Consider the following 17,605-nt stretch of genomic DNA (forward strand, 5'->3'; position numbering starts at 1 on the left):
TATATATCAATAATAATCATACCAATATTATATCAAATAATTATTATTACAAATAATTATTATCTCATAATAATGCTTTCTCAAATGTTTAAAGAGGTATTATGGGGGACAGTAATTCTGCTGATTCTATCTTGTTGACTTCAGAATTATCAAGGTTTATTAGAGTTTGGATAGACTTTAAGAAACCACCCAGGTCAATTTATTTATTCTATAGGAGCAGAAAATAAAACTCAGAAAGCTTAAAGTCATATCACTAATAGTGGCAAAGGCAGCAACTCACAGCTTATTTGTGTATTAAAATACTTTAATTATTAAATATATGTATTAAAATATTGTAACATGAAAGTTTAGCATTTTACCTATACACATTACATACGGCATCTCCCCTTTTATTAGTACTATTTGCTTTCAAATCCTTTTTTCAATAATGATGACAATGGGTTTAAGTTATTATAAATTCTAAAAATTAACTCTGAATTAATGACTCCTTATCATATCTTAATATGAAACTCAGATTAGGAAAATAAAGACATGCCAAGATCCCTTGAAATTTGAAAGTCAAACAATTCAGAACTGGTGATAATTCCAATTGTAGTAAGAAGAATGGGTTTACTGCTCTTTTCCACATTCATTATTAAATAGCAACCAACCTAAAGTATCTTACCCACTGGAAAGAGCAGAAGATATTTAAGGCCAAAGTAGCATCAAGTGAGCTGCTTGGAAGTACCAGGAACTCATGCAGGGGCAGTGTCTTATTTTACATTCAGGATATGTAGTAGGCACTCATTAAATGCTTGATGAATGAAAGCCAGGAATCTGATTCCCTGTGGGCTCCTCCTCACCTTCATTCTGTTCCATGAGTAGAGATCAAGACCATTCCCCGAATTACTGCAAACCATTTTATAAATATGCCACTCGGCATTTTAGGAAAACTATATAAATGCAAACCCATGCTCCGACGCCACTGGAGAACACATTTGCCAATGGGAAATCATTATCATTCTCTCTGTGTACAGCTAGCATGAATCACCTGACATCCTAGATTTCTGTCCTACAGAAGTCCTATGTCATTTCCAACATTCACTTTAAAAGGTCTCTGGATTTTGAGTTCCATATCATCATAATTCTGCTTTACAAATAGGCTTAAGCAATGATAAAGAAGAGGAGAACACATCAAATGTCATAAAATTCTGAAGTTGAACTATATACTACAAATTTGTGAATTAAAATGTCATGTTGTTTACAGCACCTTTAATCCTTAGTTTGACTGTATTTAAAAATGTTAGGTACAAAGCAGCTAAGATAAAATGCAATGAGAAGTTAAAATTCCAAACCACAAACTAAATGTATAGGAAATAAACTGTTTTAACCTTGTGTGACTGCAGACCAAATAACGTTACATATTTCCTCCATGCAGCCCATACATTTATTATTCTTCTGCTAGTAAATCAAGTATTTGGAGCCTACTGGTAAAGCTCTTTAACAAATATCAAGTAAGCAATGCTCTTATTCAAAAACTATAATTAAATAAGGCCATGGCTCTGAAGTCTTGCCTGCTGTGAAAACAAGCTTGAGTTTTCTGTATTTCCATATTATGAGTCTTTAAGGCTACATTTTAGCTGACTGCGAAATTTCTCAAGTCCTTTAATCTTCAGGGGCAATGGGAATGTTAAAAAGTGCTATATAGTATGAGGTATTAAGAATAAGAATTAAAGCTTTATTCTAAAAATATACTCTATATGGACTTTTTTTTTTTCCTTGACACAAGGTCTCACTCTGTTGCCCAACCTGGAGTGCAGTGGCACGACCACGGGACATTGCAGTCTCAATCTCTCAGACTAAGGGGATCCTGCCACCTCTGCCTTCCAAGTAGCTAGGACCACAGGCAGTGCCACCATGCCTGGCTAATTTTTAACTTTTATGTAGAGACTGGGGTCTCACTATGTTGTCCAGCCTGGTTTCAATCTCCTAAGCTCAAATGATTCTCCTGCCTCATCCTCCCAAAATGCTGGGATTACAGGTGTTAGCCACCTCACCCAGCCTCTGTATGGACTTTTAAATTAAAACAGCATGTGATCCTAAATGTTAAAGGTTTGTTATTGTGCAAGAATGTTTAAAATATACTCTAGAAAAAAAGAATTGTTGGCTGGGCGCGGTGGCTCATGCCTGTAATCCCAGCACTTTGGGAGGCCGAGGGGGGTGGATCACAAGGTCAGGAGATCGAGACCATCCTGGCTAACATGGCGAAACCACGTCTCTACTAAAAATACAAAAAAAATTAGTAGGGCATGGTGGCAGGCACCTGTAGTTCCAGCTACGTTGGAGGCTGAGGCAGGAGAATGGTGTGAACCCAGGAGGCAGAGCTTGCAGTGAGCTGAGATTGCACCACTGCACTCTAGCCTGGACGACAGAGCGAGACTCCATCTCAAAAAAAAAAAAAAAAAGAATTGTTTTGTCTTAGTGAAGACATATAAGCTCGTGGCCACAATTCATATCAATCAAATCTTTATGGCTCCTACATTTACAATGGTTTTACTTCCAAAATTGTCCCAAGTTTCCATATTTGCCTGATGATTAAAATAATTTAAAATAGCTTCTATTAATGCAACTCACAGGGAATTCAGAATGACCAAAACACTAAATTCATTCCATATGCAAAAAGGCAACTTTCTATCAACCACACCTGTCAGGGAACGAACTTTTATGGCTAAAAATACATAGAGAGAAATTATGAAAAAAATTAGTTAATAAAATCGTTCTCGCTACAGTTAATTTATTACACTCAAACTCTATACACATTGACTGCTATTTTCTGAACACAAAGATAACACTTTGTAAAAAGCGAGGCAGCCATGAAATGTTTTTCTGGTAGTGGAGAAGCCTCCATCCTACTTAATCTAGTCCCTTCTTTGGTCCAACCGCTTACTAGAGAGGAGTTTGGGCATAGCAAGAGTCTACATGCCTGTGTCCTACCTTAGACCTGCCCTGAAATAAGAACTCTTACAGGCCTACATGGGATTCAGACTCTTCATCTTGGTTTATTAACAGAGTACATTAATGAAAACAGTTCCAGGAAATAAAAACAAGTAAATTGATACTCAAGGGCTCACTTACTGAGTAATTCACATATGCCAGGCGCTTCACTAAGTACTTCATGCACGTGACATCTTTAAATCCTTGCAATGTCCCTGTGCATAGGGTAAGATTATCCCTACTTCACAGATGAGGAAACCAAAGAAACAAAACAAAACAACTAGAAAATTTGCCCTAGATTGCAAAGTTGTGGAGCAGGGATTTCAATACAGGTCCCTGTGACTCTAAAACCCACCTTAATAGTGATATATGACCTCACAGTCCATGATCATAGTCCTAACCATCTCAGAGAGATTATCATACTAACATTGTAAAAGAGGAGAGTTGAAAAAGTATAATTTATCTCTGCCTAGGTATTAAAATGACAATAGCAGCTATTACATATGCATCAGAAATTATGCTGAGTGTTAATCCTAAATTCTCACAATCACCCTGCAGCATACGTATTACTCTCATTTTAAAGGTGAAATGTTGAGGCTGAAAGAGGTATAATTAACTTTCCCAAAGTCATTCAGATATGAGATTTGAATTCAGGTCTGTGTGTTTTAAGTATATCCATGTGTTTTCACTTTCATACTACTCCTCAATTATTCTATAAAGGGAAGACAGAAATGAAGCGAATACAAAGTCAGTACCCACTACATACCAGGTACTGGGCAAGTTGCTTTTACAAGTGAAAAAAGTGAGTAAGCTTAATCAACTTGTCCAAAGGTCACAAATCTAGTGAACTGCAGAGTCAAAATATGAATAGTCTTTTTCTTAGCAACGATGACAATTATATTATTATTGCTAACAACAACCAACATTTACTTTGCACTTACTACGTATCACGTACTGTTCTAAGAGCTGGGCCAGGGACATGTGCCAAAAACACAGTCGAGTAACCAGAATTCCAAAGAGTGAAAGAAACTAGGTGATGCTGGCACGTAGATCTTTGCCTGTTTCACTCAAATTTTAGAGTATCTATAGCATCTATTTAGGGGATCTTATTAAATGCAGATCCTTGCGTCCTACCTCAGACTCACTACATTAGCATTTCTCTCATCCAAGTACTAACCAGGTCCGCCTCTGCTTAGCTTTTGAGATCACATGAGATCAGGCAACATTTGGTGTGGTATGGCCATAGACTACACAATCTGAATATTACTTAGCTGCCCCAAATAATTCTGATGTACGTTCAAGTTTCAAAACCGCTGATCCATAGGAACAAATGAACTGGCTATCTTCCCGTTTGTTCTCTATAACTATCTTCCTCAGCTGAGATTTTAGTGTAAATTAATTTCTTTGTAAATTATAGTCAGCTTTCAGTATTCTTTACTAAGTCAGATTAGCCTTCCCTTCATTAAATGTGGTTAGTAAGGTGTTCCACACCTGCTTGTGTGTGTACACACACATGCACATACACACACATATTGCACCAGGTGAAAAGACAAATGAAAGTGAGAGAAGTTTCTTAAGTGCTTATGCTCTATGTCCTAGAATATGTATATTTTTAAAATTTAGTGGATATCTTTTATATAACTGTATAAAAAGTAAAACAAAATATTCACATATGTAAGTAGGATTAGATTATAACTTATTTTGCTAGTGCCCACACTGAAAAAAGAGATATATTGTCGATATTTATTCAATTTAAAAAACCAAATGCTGTCAGAATAATAGCCCACCACTTCACACATCCAAAAACAATTTCAGTTACCCTGAGCAGCAATGTAGCTAATCATTGGAAATTCTGCCCAAAAGATGACAAAGTTCATCCAATAGGCAGGCCTGTTGGATCCTCAGACAACCCCTATAAGTAAAATGAGGATATAGCAGTAAATTAAGAAATGGTGTTGATTGTCAGAATAAAGCTAAAATGACTATGGTAATAAGCAGAAACTTTTCTTAGCTAAACTTTTTAATGAAATTATTTAAATACCATATACATTTCAGCATAATATCTGCAAATATTCTTTTATATAGCAATTCGATTTAAAATATAGTAACATGGCGAGGCACAATGGCTCACGCCTGTAATCCTAGCACTTTGGGAGGCCGAGGCGGATGGATCACTTGAGGTCAAGAGTTTGAGACCAGCCTGGCCAACATGGTGAAACCCCGTCTCTACTAAAATTACAAAAATTAGCCAGGCGTGGTGGCAGGCACCTGTAGTCCCAGCTACTCGGGAGGCTGAGGCAGGAGAATCACTTGAACCTGGAAGGCAGAGACTGCACTGCAGGCTGGACAACAGAGAGAGACTCTGTCTCAAAAAAAAAAAAAAAAAATCAAAATCAAAATCAAAATAAATAAAAATATAGTAACATATAGGAAAGATAACTAATTCAAGTCATGCACTAAGGCAATTTTTCCTCTAATTCCATCAGAATACAATCTATGAAAGAAAGAGTATGAAAGTTGATAACACAGAGAGGGGCTGAAAAATGTTAGGCATGACATTGATTACCAGAAAATTGTTTGGCAGTCTCTACCAAAGCTAAACATAGTGTAACCTATGATTCACAAATACTCTTCACTAGAAACCGAGAAATATTTCTACATGTGCATACACATAACATGTTCATAACAGTTTTACAATAGCCAAAAACTTAAAACAATCTAATATCTATCCATCAACAGTAGATTAATAGATCGGGTCTAATCGTACAATGGAATATCACGCAACAATGGAAAAGTAGTAATTATTGTCACATGGATTCACATGAATAAATTTCACAGGCCAAATGTTGAGTAAAAGAACTCAGAAGTGAATATATCACATAACTTCAGCTTCATGAAGTTCAGAAACAAGCAAAACTTTGGTGACAGAGATCAGAATAGTTTTTACCCTTTAGGTGAAGGATATTGACTAGGAGGGGTCACAAAGGATCTTTCTAGGGTGCTGGCAATGTTTTATATCTCAAACAGGTGATGGTTACATGGATGTACACAATTGTAAAAATTCATTGAGCTGCACACATAAGGTTTCTATACTTTGCAGTATGTAAATTATAACTCAATTTTTTTTAAGTTAAAAAAAATCATATTCCTCAATGTTCAGGTTATCTAAGCAAGTTGACTATGACTCACAAACCATAAGCAACAGCTTAGTGCTCAAATGTTCAGCCTACGCACCTAGTCCTGGAAACTGGCTAGACTTCGGCTACTCTTAAAATAAAATCAAGATGCATATTAAAAAGCTATCTAAGGCCAGACATGGTGGCTCACGCCTGTAATCCCAGCACTTTGGGAGGCTGAGGCGGATCACCTGATGTCAGGAGTTCAAGACCAGCCTGGCCAACATGGTGAAACCCCGTCTCTACTAAAATTACAAAAATTAGCCGGGCATGGTGGTGAGTGCCTGTAACCTCAGCTACTCGGGAGGCTGAGGCGGGAGAATCACTTGAACCCAGGAGATGGAGGTTGCAGTGAACCGAGATCACGCCAACACACTCCAGCCTGGGTGACAGAATGAGACTCTGTCTCAAAAAAAACCTATCTAGGTTGGTACAAAAGTAACAGTAGTCGTTGATATCACTTTCAATGGCGAAAGCCACAATTACTTTTGCACCAACCTAACAGCAATGATTACCATTTCATGTGTGCGGGTGACAACTCTAAGCATTTAAGACACAAATTCATATACTTCAATAGAAGTTATATTTTGATCAAAAGTTTAAAAAGAGCAAATGTTTGTTTTTCATTATAGTAACTACAGTCCTCTAATTCTAACCCAGGTGAGAGAATATTGAAGGCACCTGCACACAAGCCAGAAAGCTAAGTGAATGTATGTATGGACAATTTGACAACTCAATTCTGCCACACTATTACTGCCCTAATTTTGTAATGATTTCACCCTTAATCAAGTCATAAGTTGAATGTGGTCACTGGTGAAAACATAATATTCAGACATTTCTAAAACTCGATATACTCACATTTATGATAATGTTCAGAGATTCATCGTTGGGAAGGAAAATGCACACGCTGCGGCGGTCTTGCATGACTCTGTTGTTATGGAAATTCAATTTGTTCATTGTGTTTTGGGCTCTCTGGTGGTCAGGGCTGGGCTCTGGGTCCTTGGCAATTCCTCAGGTTCCCAGCACTCCAAAGCCAAGCTCGCCTCCTCATCACACGCCCTGCAGGAGAAGCATCATGGTGTTCGACTACGTGGGTTTCATAGCTGTGAAAAAGCCAAAGGGGAGACTCCTGAAGAAAGGCGGTGAAGACTGTGAAAAGCAGGTTGGGAAGATGAACACAGCACTACTACTCCTGTGGGCACAGAGACAGCATGTCTCCAGCCAGCACCACCTTGTTTAATACATGGGAACTCACTGAAATTCATTCTGTATTTTGCCCACAAAGTTTTAAAGCTTTCATCCACAGTCAACAATTAAACTTATAACCAATGAGAGCCTCACACATTCAAGGATGTACTAAGCACTACAGGCCTCACAGAAACAGAGATCCTGTCTTGGAGGAATTTTCCATTCCACATGGGAGATAAAGGGTTTTGAACATGAAATGACAAAAACAATAGCAATAAGAAAATTCTCTTTCTCTTTCATTACTATCAAACTCAAATAAATGTCTTGGCTCTTACATTACATTCATTCTTCAACCACTGTGGTCTGGCCTCCACTTCACCAACATGGTTCTGCCAAAGGAAGCCCGTGATCTCTAGGCCATCACTTTAATTGATCTCTCTATGACATTTATCCTGGTTGTTAAGCCCTCCTTACAACATTCTTCTTAGTTTTTATGGCTCTGTCTCTCCTGCTTCTTTAATCTGATAATGCAAACTTGATTTTTCCATTTATTATTTCATAAACCAATTAATACACAGATAAAACAAGACTGTGTGTATCAAACCATGTTTGTATAGAAAAGAGGGATGGATTTTGGATGCCTCTCATATCTAATTAGTTCTATTAAACATATTGTATTGTTTAACTTATCAGATTTTTGATATAATTTTGTTTGCAAGTAACAGAAATTTTATCTCCAATTTTCAGTAATTACACCCATTATTTCTGTTTTATGTCTCATTGCATTGGTGAGACCTTGCAGAATAATTTTAAAACAGTAGTGGGTGTTTTCTACCTTTAATGGGTATGTCTAGTATTTCATATATTGTTGCTAATAGAACACTATTCAACCAAAACATGTCAAGACTAGCTGTCTCTCAAACCATTAGTATTTATATTATTCCTTTCCAGCTACATTTGTAGGATGTAAAAGACTATTTCTAGGAATATGGAACTGTTTTACTAGGTGGAAAGTATATATAACCATACAATTTTCATAGAAAACGCATTAATACTCACATAAATCAAAGCATAAATGAAATAGAATCTTGGCCAATTTGCTTAAGGTTAAATGTATAACTCTTATCAGCAGGAGGGGAAAGAATATATTCTTAGATAGTTGGCACATTGATAAAATATACTCTAGTATTCTTTTTAAAGAATAAATAAAACATCATCCACAAGGTAATTACTCGAAACTAAAACAAACGGTAATCACATATATGGTACTTCATTATTAGGAAGGTGGCTAAAAGCCCAATTAGAAGTATTCTGCTTTTCTTAAAGAATAATTGTTTCATTTTAGGTTATAGCCAGTACATCACCTCGTGGGGGGTCATCGGAGGCCTGTGCTATCGTTCTCACTAGGATGGATGGTTAATCCATGTGTTGTTCTAGGACCACAAACTACGCCCCAATCTACTCATCCATCTAGGGAAAAATGCATGCTTTTATGTCAACAATTCCAAAGCATCAGTTGGAGGACCAGCATTGGCTGCATCAGAATCACCTGGGTGTTTGTAATAAATACAGAATCCTGAGCAGGTATTCCAGCATTTCTATTCATACAGAATTTCCAGGGTCAGGGCCAGGTATTTCTGATGTGCAGCAACAGATGGAAACCACTTTAGCAGAAGGAAGGCACTGAGTAGAGGGTTGAATATAATACATTGGAAAAATATCTTAAGGATAAAGAATTGGGAAAAAGTAATATATGTGAATATCACATCATTATAATAGGAAAAACAAGGTCCTCAACATTGTCAAAGGTATAAATTCCTACAACAGGTCAAATTCGTGTGCTCAAAACATTTTCCTGAAAAATGTTACTAGGCGGTATAGGGATACGTAGGTTTGCAAAATACTGTACCCTATATATGTCCTCTCTTAGAAATTCAGAAAGTGTTAAAGGCTCTGAGAAGTCCTGCAGGCAACTTCTTATATTTAATGCATTGTTTCTCAAACTTACATAAGCACACAATACTTTTCCCCCAAGGCATATCTATTGAGGTCCTACAGAACAATATTCTTAGGCATACCATTGAGAGATACAATTCTAAAATTATTTCATCAAATATTATATTTCATGGCAAAATTTTCCCCATATAATGATATATTCTAATATGTAGTCTTCCTTTTTGCAATATAAATCTTTACAAGAAGAAATTATAAGCTTTGATTGAATGCATCTTAAATTCAAACCCTCAAATAATATTCATCCCAGTATAATTCTTCTTATTTAAATCTATACTTCAAATTGAGTTAGTCCTATAATTTTTCACTTCTAATTAAACCAATTATAGCAGGGTATGTCTACTGACCTACTTTCCAGAATTAAAAAATAAACTAGGAAAAAATATCTTCTGAGCTGTGGGATGTTTCCAGAGCTTCATTAAAATAACTTGAAATTTTCATTTGGGTACAATTTTTGCTTCTTTTATGGTTCAAATATGCAGCACAAAAGATGACTGGAAGAGGATTATTGGAGCAAATTTAATAAAAGCAGAGTCTATAAGAAGCAGCGCTGCTTCACTGCTACTCTTTCTGCTTTGAGGATGGCAAACTAGAAAAGCGCTTAAAGAGAGAGATTAAGTTTTTACTTTACCCAAGACAGCATTAAAGCTGATTAAAAGGCTCCACTGAAATGGTAAAATGGCCATATCTCTAATATGTGCCAGTATAAAACTTTTAATCTAAAATTGGGCAGTCCTGGGGAAAAGAATTAGATTAAATTTATACCAATTTGAATTCTAGAAGTCAACCTCATGGCAGCCATTGGCTACTTATTCTGTGTCCTACACTAAATCTCAACTCAGTCCCAGGAGGACACATTTCCTACTACTACAGAGCAACCCTTTTCTGCCCAATGATCTTAGGATCAATTATCTATGAAGAGTAGACCATGTGGTAGTAACATATTTGCCAGGGAACAAAAAAAAAAATCAGTTTTAATAATGATCAAATTCCACCCACCTCTTTATTTATTAATACCCAACTTACAAAAACAATACGTTAAGCTATACAATTTCCCCCTGGAACTTTAAGCGCACATTATTATAAGTTCCTTGTTTCCTGATAAGTCTCAATGGTTACAAAATTACTCAGTTTCTTTTAAGAATCAGGAAGCCACCACCACCCATGGGTATTCAATACTGATTGTCATTTTTAACAAATTCTGGGAAAAAAACTTTAAAACTGGGTCACTACCCCTAAAAGGATGCAGTTTAGTTATAATGTATCAATACTGATTTGTTAGTTGTGACAAATATACCATAATCATGTAAGATGTTAGCAACAGGGGAAACTGGGTGCCTGTGTGGTACACAGAAACTCTCTATACCACCTTTGCAACTGTTTTCTAAATCTAAAACTATGGCAATTTTTTTTTAAATTTTAAAATTAAAAGTAGGTCACCAGAAATTTCCTACCCACATAATACAGTCTCATTTTGAACGTAGGCAAAGCAGGATTCTCAATTCTAGGACTGTCTCTCTAAAAAAGTAAAAAGCTGGTAATTTGATAAGATGACTGTAAGCGAAGCATGACTAAGTAGGCATGTATCAACAGTCAATATGGTATCTTTATCACCTAACAAAAACAAGGCAAAAATTTATCTTAGAAAACTTGTATTGCAGAGAATCCTATTTTCCAATTTAATCATCACACATTCATATAGCTCGTGTTACACACACAGTACGGTAATATTTATTTGCTGAAAAGCAGAATACAAAAGTATTACATATTCCCCCTCCACCTATGAGTTCACCATCTAGTTAAGGACATATCACTGCCAAGAAGATTAAAATGATAGTACTGTCCCTGATTTCTAAGAGCACACATACTCTGATGGTCAACTCTCATGCCAACCTCAAAGGAAGATATAATGGATAACAGTATTAAGTATACAAATACTGTGCTATGAATACTGTAGCTAAGATCATTCTGGAATAAACAGTGTATCATTTTTAATGTATAGTGTCCTATCCCAAAAGTAGTATCAAAATGTCTTTAGTAAAATGAGTAGTTTTTGTTCATTCTTTCATTCAACACCTACTGTCTGCCAAATGTTGCTGTATGTGCCGAGTACGCTAACAAAAATATCCTGCTCTAATAGAAACAGCCAATAAGCACATGATGTAGATGGTGATATGTACTATGAAGAAAAATAAGCCCAGAGTAGATGATAGAGTTGATGGAGATACGTTTGTGGTGTGGATGCTATTTCATGTAGGGTAATCAAGGGAAGCATCTCTAATGAGTCAATATTTAAGGAAACATCTAAATGAAGAAAGAGATGTAATTTCCTTCCGTCCATCCATCCATCCATCCATGCATCCATCCATCCATCCATCCTAGGCAAGAGTTTTCCATGCCAAGACTCACTTATTGTTCAGAAGAGGCAAAATAATAGTGCTAATGATAGCTAGCATTTACTACAAACTTACTACGTTCCAGGCACCGTTAAGTACTTATGGTATGTTAAAGAAACCTGCGAATTCACTTGCATGCTTCCCATTCACAGGTGGGATCTATTTCCCCTCTCCCTGGATCTGGACTGGCCCTGAGACTAACTCCTGCTCAGTAAGAAGTTTTTCCTTGTGGATAATCTATTTGTGCAATACTCCTTGTAAGTACTCCTCAGTTGTCTGTCTCCTCTACTTAGCTCTTCTCAGAGGAGGGTCACTTCACTAGCTACACATTTTGCTCAATCTTCAATGACAGGCACACAGTATATGCTCATTAAATGTTAGCTGTCTGTTTTACTATACACGAAGATTCTACTGAATGGTTTTTTAAACTCGCCACTACTGATGTTTTGGGCCAAATATTATTTTTAGTGGGGGGCTGTCCTGCACATTGTAGCATGTTCAGCGGCAGCCCTGGCCTTTACTCACTAGCTGCCAGGAGCCCCTCTCCCATCAGTTGTAACAATCCCAAATGCCCTCAGACATTCCCGAATGTTCCCTGGGGGCAAAATTACCCATGGTTGAGAACTAGTGCTCTACACGTTTCCATATAGAGACACTACGGGCTACTTTTTACCACCCAGCTGTTTTTTTATTTAATAATACAATTCTTACTAAATACATATTTTCCAACTAAAGATCAGCAACTGAGCGCCAAACTCAGAAATCTGGCTTGAACTTTAAAGACAAAATTTTCAACCTCTTGAATGTGTGTGGCCTCCGGCTTTGGAATAGCTTTGAAGTTTAACTTCTTAAAACTTAAATATTTAGTGCAGTATACAGCCGAACTTCTCACACAAACACACTTTCATAATTCCCACCTGCTTGTTCCTGAAGAGTTCTTTATTTTGATAACAGTACCTGAAAATATAAAACCTACCCGGAAACAACTGACACCTAATTTTTAATTTGCCCGCATACTCTGTATTATGAGGGTTTTTTTTTTTAAGGGTCAGTTATTTGTTTAAAAAAAAAAACAAAACAAAACATTTACGAGCCACAGATTTACTTGTAAATTGAACACTCTCTGCTTCATGGCCTGTTTTACAGTTACTGTTTTACCTATAAAGTAGTTGACATCTATCAACCATTTGGAGCCAAATACTCTGGAAAGAACATCAGATTCTCTGTTGCTGTCTCTTTCCCACTTCCAACCATTGCTCTGGTGGACAAATGAGGCACTGTGGAAAGGCTAAGATCGCCTTTGATATGGCTTAACCTCATGTTTAGAGACAATACAAACAGACTACTGAGTAAGAAGATAGATTTAAGGGTGAAAGAACCCTTTCTCAATCAGTCAAATCTGGATCTTAATCTGGATTCCACAACACCTGCTGTGTGACCTTCGGTAAGTTACCTGATTTCTAAATCTGATTCTTCATCTGTAAAATCTGTAGTACTGGCCTCCTAAGATCACTGGAAGGGTTAAATTAGATAATGGATATTAGCTATCAGGTTATTTGGGTGGGAAAGATTGTTCATTAAAATAAGAGTCAAAGCCAGGCACACTGACTCACATCTGTAATCCCAGCACCTTGGGAGGCCAAGGCAGGAAAATTTCTTGAGGTTAGGAGTTTGAGATCAGTCTGGGAAACACAGCAAGACCCCGTTTCTACTAAAAAAAATTTTTTTAAAAATAGGTGAGTATGGTGGCACATGCCTGTAGTCCTAGCTACTCAGGAGGCTGAGGCAGGAGGATCACCTGAGCCCAGGAGATCGAGGCTGCAATGAACAACGACTGTGACACAGCACTCCAGCCTGCGCAAGAGCAAGGAACAAGGCTCTGTCTCAAAAAACAAAAAAAAAAAAATAAAAACCAGTCATGAGTTGCCAGGTCATGAGAAGGAATATCTACAACTGGTTAACAAAAATACACTCATATAGAGATCTAGACCTCAGAGCCAGATGTAGCAAATGAGCTAAACTTTAGGAAGTCTACTTTTGGGTAGAGAAGTTAAGCTAGTGTTGGTTGTAAATAGGAAAGTGGCATTATATTAGGTGGTTACTCCTTTGAAATTGTATGTACTGAAAGACAGTGCGTATGGGTGTATGGGTCGAAATGTGTGCTGGCTGACCAAAGAATGGAAGGTAGAGGACACCTGTTTTAGTCTGCTTGGCACCACCTTCCCAGTGGGGCTATTGATCACAATGTGTTGTCCCCACCCTGGCTGATGGGGGTGATGTAGGAGAGGGATGTAACTCTGAGCTGGCCAAACAGGGTTCATTCTCCAACCACAGTGCTTGGTCTACATGGTGAACATGTAACCCAAGCAAAACCAGAATTCCTCCATGAAATTTGTGATATAAACGCTGGGAAGGAGAGAGCTGCTTTTCTTTTTGTATTGCTATTTGCGAAAATAGTATGAGCCTGCAGTTGCTGGCAATCATCTTTGATGCCACATGGTAAGAAATCTCCTGAGAAGGATATCATCACAGAGGAAAGACAAGCTCAGAAAGAATCCTGATCGCATCATTTGAACTGCTGCATCTAGCAGTCTGAAGCCAGAAACCATCCACAGAAATTCTCATATAGTGAGCCAGCAAGTTATCTTAAGCCAATTCTGCCACTTGCAACTGAGTAAGTCCTCTCTAATACAGACCATCCAAACAAGAAGCTGACTGAGTGCCTGATACATTCATTCATTAATTCACTGTTTACTACCTCTGGCTATGCCAACATTGGTATTTACTTAAAAACAAACAAACAAACAAACAAACAAAAAGTCGCTCTAAGTTTTAAAGTTTCTCTCCAATCCAAAAACAGGAGAATAGTTACTATTCACCATAAGCAGAGAAGACCAAGAAGATGGGGGATAAAATCTGAGTAGCTGAAAAATTTAGGTGGTTGGGTTAAAATAATAGTAAATTATTATTTCACCCAATAATCCCACTTATAGGGAATATATAAGAAGAAAATAATTCAAAATAAATCACTAACACAGTAAATAATTCATGGAAATAATGCAAAATTCATTTAAGGCAAACAAAGCATATTGAGCAATTAATTCATAACAATAATTTTCGGCAACAAAGGAATATCTCATCTTGAATACTAATGTGTGGGTGAATAGTCCTCTTATTAAAGACCACAATGTGTTTTACAGAATCATGCTGAATATGCTTTTATTGTATTGTACATTTGTAACAAATTAGAGTAGCTGTAAAAAAAAATGCTTTTACTGCAAACAAAATAACTGGAAAGCATGGTTGATACGTAATTTGAAAACTGATCAGTTAACAGTGTACTCATAGCAATTTTAGTAAAAACAGCTTTAATTTCAGGCATATTTTATAAATGTGGTAAGGGGAAAATCATTAAGCTAATTACCAAATGCAATCTAAGAAACTGTAATCTGACTGTAACATTATTATACTAAACAAATGTACGTGGCTGTGTATGTCACTTGAAATGCAGGCTAGTTGTTGAATCAACAGAAAGGCTAGGTTTTGGAAGAGGAAATACTGTGTGGCAGTAGGCAGTATAATAGGCTATTAAGAGCCTGGACTCTGGAGCCAAACAGCTGGGGTTTGAACCTAAGCTCTGATACTTCCCACCTGGGTACCCTTGGGTAAGTCTCCATACTTCTTTGTGTCAATTTTGCTCACCTTTGATGAGATTTGTGTGAAGATTATTAAATGGGTTACTCACATGTGAAGCACTTCGAACAGAGCTTGATATACAGTATGTGTTACTGTATTTACTACCCATTGTGGAAAGCAAGTGGAAACACTGGTGTTTGCAAACATGTAGTGGTCACTATCTATGCTATTTTATCATATCTTGAAATCTAAATAAATGGTGTTTTTCTCCTGTTGGTAGCTAACAGATTATTTAACTTCTGTATTTAACCAATGAGGTTAAGCTTGGGGTTAGGAATAAAAAAGAACCTTCCAATTAAAGTGGACTTGAATTGGTGCCAAGTAATGCTCATCATATTCCAATGAAAAACATTATGTAGCTAGTCCTCAACTATAGAAAAGGGAGAATATAAAAAGACCAGCAAAGAACTTTCTATTGCAATAAAGAGAAAAATTAGTGAAATTGAATCATAAGCTGTGGTTAGCATTATAAATCACTGCAACCAATTTGGCTTTGCTTGTAGTAAGAGTCATAGAGATGTTCATACCTTTTCACCCAATAATCCCACTTGTAGGGAATGTATAAGAAGAAAATAATTCAAACAAAGCATTCAACATTTCTGAACAAAAGTACTCACTAAAGTGTTATTTATCAAAGTAAAAAATGAGAAAAATATAAATAGGGGAAAGACAGGAACAGATTAGTAAATTATAGTATATAAAAAATAACATCAATAATAAAATATGTTTATTGAGCACATCATCCCCTAAATCACAAATACCCACTATAGCCAAAAATTACCTTTTCACTATATAATTTTAGAATAGGACTAACAGGAATAAAGAATGCTGCTAAATCAAAGAGGAAAAAAATAAAAGCAAGAAAAAGATCATGATAATTCTGTTAGTCAATGCACAAGTATAAACCAACTGGTATTTGACAACTCCAGCACTTGTTAAAGTATAGTTCATACACATTTGTCTCTCAACGCCATTTCTAAATTCTAGCCTTAGAAAGTTTATACTCTTTCAAGTCAAAATTAATAGAGTAGAAACAATAGGAAGTAATACAACTACATCTTAAATTAAACACTAAACTATGTGGTAAAATGAAGGCTGTGGCATTTGAGAAAAGGCTGAGAACTGGGAGGAGTGTGCCATTCAGAAAAGATTCCATGAAGGGAGGTTAACAGCATGTATGTTCTGGGGGAGAAGAAAAGAATTGCAAGGGTGGGAAATAATACAGATAAGGGCCCTGGTAGAGAGGCCTGGGCCTGTGCTGCTGCCCCAAGCACACTCAGACGGACTGGATGAGAAGCCTGGTTACAGAGCCTTCTCCTGAAATACAAGGCATTTTCTTCAGTATCCCGAGAGGCTTCCAACAAGATTTGCTCAGATGGCACACAGTATCGTACACCATGGACTGCTTTTCAAAGTTCTGTTCTTTGTTAACTCAACCAATGAACTGCCTTCTCTAGCTTTAGCTGCAGTTTTGCACCCTGTGCTGTTCGGACTCAACCGTTCCCCCTTTTTTGGCATTATTTTCTGCTACCACTACACTCACGTTATTTATTTGATTACAGAGGCAAAGCAAAGGCTAATGATAATAGGTACTTGGAAAAATGAAAATATCACTTGTCGTACATTAGAGATTAAAAACACATTTCTCCAAAGTACAGGTGTGGTATATCCTTTCTAAACTGAACAGTAATAAGCATAATTCCGTTAATCAACTATTACAATGAAGTCCATAAAAGAAGTGATGGAGATCTTTAAATATCTCAAAAAGCCTGATAGAAATGGCATCTTTTCCCACAGTAATATCTCAAGGGAAATTACAAGGTCTTTCACTTAAGTAATATTAGTATTATTTTCAGGCACTTATTTTGATAGCACACTTAGCTTTACAGGCCAAAGCAAAAAAAATGAAAACAAATGACTTCATTTGTTTTGACAGAAAATCTTTCCAAACATAAGGCCTGAGGAAGATGGGGTAAATGATAAATGAAAGTGATCCTCAATGACTGAAAGGTTGGGAAAATTATTTACTCTCTCTATATTATTTGCTATATATATATGCTATATATGCATTATATATGCATATTACATATAATATGCATAATACATATTATAAATATGCATTATATATAGCAAATGTATGTTATATATACACACACATATAGG

The 17,605-nt window shown here is 36.6% G+C and overlaps 1 protein-coding gene across 7 annotated transcripts in view; it reads right to left on the reverse strand.

Moving 5' to 3' along the window:
- Positions 1 to 17,605, reverse strand: part of FRMD6 (FERM domain containing 6) — an 80,266-nt gene that overhangs the window by 34,145 nt on the left and 28,516 nt on the right. For 6 of the 7 annotated variants that reach the window (XM_050796901.1, XM_050796895.1, XM_050796896.1 and 3 more), the window contains one exon: positions 7,008 to 7,252. In XM_050796901.1, the coding sequence (XP_050652858.1) occupies positions 7,008 to 7,106 (99 nt within the window). In that variant the 5' untranslated portion in view covers positions 7,107 to 7,252. The remainder of the gene's footprint in view (positions 1 to 7,007; positions 7,253 to 17,605) is intronic. The other variant, XM_050796899.1, reaches the window with a different exon arrangement.

This window comes from Macaca thibetana, chromosome 7 (assembly GCF_024542745.1).
Source record: "Macaca thibetana thibetana isolate TM-01 chromosome 7, ASM2454274v1, whole genome shotgun sequence".
NCBI lineage: Eukaryota > Metazoa > Chordata > Mammalia > Primates > Cercopithecidae > Macaca > Macaca thibetana.